We start from the raw sequence: 3,311 nt of genomic DNA on the forward strand, positions 1-3,311 counted from the left end.
ACAAGATATGTAAGAGTAGACCCCACCAAATAAAGTGATACTTACATATGAATGACAATCGATTCTATCCATTCATACAACATGGAAAATGACTTAAAAGACCAATAAAGTATCAAAAATCGTTCACATTACTCCAGTTCTATTTTTGTTGTTCAAGAAACACCAACAAATTAATGTTTTTTATTAAAAAACCAAATAAAGTTCCCAATAAATTAACGCTTTTTATAAAGTGACCGGCATCTGTGGGTTAACGTTCTTTGTTTACCAGTGATCAAAGGGTAAATATGACATGGCTTATTAAAACAAATTACGTGGAAATATGAATGCTAGAAGGGAAATCCTTTCACCAAACTTACGAACAGAAGTCGATCTAGGGTTCTCCGTGAAGGGTGAAATCGATATCTAGGGATCTTACACAACGGTGAAATCTACAGAAGGTGAAGGTGAAATTGTTTTTTTTACAAAAGGTGAAGGAGAGTTCGTCGATTGTGCAACAAGCATGTTTGGTGACTCCCTCAACATTGATGTCTACCACAAAGGTGTTTTTTCTCCTAATCCCTTTGTTTACTTCCATCCTCATAAACTACATGTTACGGGGCTAGATGTACGTAACATGGATTTCAAGGAGTTCAAGACCTACCTCCAAAAACTGATCAACAATAGATGTCGGGATATGTATTAATGTCTTAAAAATCGGTTCCTTGTAGATGGGTTAAGGGAGCTCACGGATGAAAATGATTACGTTAGGTTCCTTGATGTTGGGTTTGATGATGATGATAATCAAATTAGTATCTACATCGATGTCTATCATGAACCCTTACTAGATTGGATTGAAGAAGAGAATGCTGAAGAAGGGGACAGTGGTACTGATACATATGAAGATGATGTGGACTCGGTATTGTCGGATGATCGATCGGTGGACCATGAAGCTAATGATGAGGACATTCAATGGCCTGAACTTGTTGATCCTTTTTTTGTCTCAGAAGAATCTTATTCCAGAAAGAGGCATAAAGGACGAAGCTGTTGATAAGGTAAAAAACATCCTATTCACGATCCTAACCAAAAATAGGACACTATGATGTCTGAGTTAGGTATGAGATTCTCTGATCAAGATGAACTGAAACACATGTTAACAAATTATGCTGTGTCCAAGGGTTATGCATTGTGGTATGAAAAAAATGAGTCAACTAAATTGTTAGTAAGGTGTAGTAAAAATGAAAAGGGGAAGGCAACTTGCCCTTTTAGACTATGGGCTAGTCCCATGAACAAGGAAAATTCATTCCAGATCAAGTCACTATTTGATAAACATAATTGTGCTAGACAATAAAAATTGGGGTGTCTTGTTACGTATAAGTGGATTGGAAAAATGTTAATACCAGACATTTTGGAAAGGCCTCGGTTTAGCTATAGGAAAATGGCACAAGTGGTTAGGAAATACTATGGTCTCAAGGTAAGTCTTGGGCAGTGTAGAAAGGCCAAGTACTTTGCACTAGATGAGATTTCAGACAGCTTGGTAAGCCATTATGAGAAACTGTGGAATTATGGTGCTATGTTATTGAGGGTTAATCTTGGTTCAACAGTCTTAACCGAGACAAATCATATACCTGATGCTACACACTACTTCAAAAGGATGTATATTTTCCTGAAGTCTGTCAAGGATGGTTGGATTGAAGGATGTAGAAGGGTTATCAGTGTTGATGGTTGTTTTTTGAAGGGTATTTGTAGAGGTGAGTTGTTAACAGCCGTTGGTAGGGATGCAAACAACCAAATGTACCCTCTAGCATGGGTTGTTGTGCTAGTAGAAAACAAGGAAACTTGGAAGTGGTTCATAGATCTTCTACTTGAGGACATTGATATGGGAGATGGTAGGGGTCTTACAATTATTTTGGACCAACACAAGGTGTGTTTTAGTTTACTTTTACTTACTACTATATGTGTTTTTATGTGCTTTGCAACTTAAATTTGTTATTACCTTGTAGGGTTTGATGGAGGCTGTTAAGGAAAGGGCACCATCATGTGAGGATAGGAATTGTGCCCGACACATCTTTGCCAACTTTAAGAAGAAGGGGTTCACGGGTGTCGAGTTTAGGAGGTTATTTTGGAGGGCTGCAAAGGCTACAACTGACTCCACTTTCCACTTATACATGAGGGAAATTCGTACAATCTCCACAAAAGCTTATGACCACCTGATAGAAAGAGACCCGAATACATGGTCTAGGGCATTCTTTGAACCTGAGTGTTGTTGTGATGCTGTGGAAAACGGTATATCTGAATCTTTCAATGCAACAATCGTAGAGGCCCGAAAGAAACCTATAACAACAATGCTGGAAGAAATCAGGTTGTACGTGATGGAGAGGATGTACAATCAAAAGCTTAAGGGGCAAAAGTAGGACTTGGAAATCTGCCCCTCTATTAGAAAGAGGATTGAGAAGATGAAAGAACAACAAAGGTATATTCTTTAATTGCAAGTAATTTAATATGAAATAACTTACCTTCTTAATATGATTTCATAACATGTATTGGGATGTTGTTCCAAGTGGTGAGCAAGAATATGAAGTGAAATTAGCCCATGAAGTTTATACAGTTCACCTTGAACACAAAACATGTGGTTGCAGAGCCTGGAAAATCAGTGGTATCCCTTGTGTACATGTCATCGCTGCAATATTATACCTGAATGGAAATGCAGAGGACTATGTAGCTGTGTGGTTTAAAACAAACATTTTTAGAAGTTGTTATAGGTATCTAGTCAAACCAATTAATGAAGCTAACATGTAGCCTGATGTTCCATGTGATCCCATATTACCACCTAGGTGTAGGAGAATGCCAGGAAGGCCCAAAGTAAACAGAAGGAAATGTCGTACAGAGAATGAAGGAAGGCATACAATTAACAAGATAGGGATATCCATCTCAAGATGTGGTAATTGTCATCAAGAAGGACACAACAAGAGGCGATGCCCATTGCTCACGGAAGGTTGACTTTTATTTTGATTATTCATTCATCTACATTTGTATAATAATAAATTTATTTGTTTTAAACATGCAGCAAATAAACCAACTGTTGGTGAAGAAGGGGATGTTTATGGTGATATTGATGCTGAAGTTGATGATAAAATTGACTACCATGAGGCTGATGTTGAAGACCACCAAGAGGCTGATATTGTTGCTGAAGTTGATGATGAAATTGACCACCAAGAAGATGACGTTGAAGACCACCAAGAGGCTGATTGTGTGTGTGTGTGTGTATATATATATATATATATATATATATATATATATATTTGTGTGTGTGTGTGTTTGTGTATGTGTGTGTG

General features: G+C 37.5%; 1 protein-coding gene across 1 annotated transcript; it reads left to right on the forward strand.

The window, feature by feature from the left end:
• Positions 1-1,414: 1,414 nt before the first annotated feature.
• On the forward strand, positions 1,415-2,390 carry LOC145140659 (uncharacterized). Its single transcript, XM_079074074.1, has 2 exons — positions 1,415-1,900; positions 1,980-2,390. The coding sequence occupies exons 1-2, from the start codon at positions 1,415-1,417 to the stop codon at positions 2,388-2,390; spliced, it is 897 nt and encodes a 298-aa protein (XP_078930200.1).
• The last annotated feature ends 921 nt before the right edge of the window (positions 2,391-3,311 follow it).

Source organism: Lactuca virosa, chromosome 9 (genome assembly GCF_052849685.1).
Source record: "Lactuca virosa cultivar CGN04683 chromosome 9, Lactuca_virosa_CGN04683_v6, whole genome shotgun sequence".
NCBI lineage: Eukaryota > Viridiplantae > Streptophyta > Magnoliopsida > Asterales > Asteraceae > Lactuca > Lactuca virosa.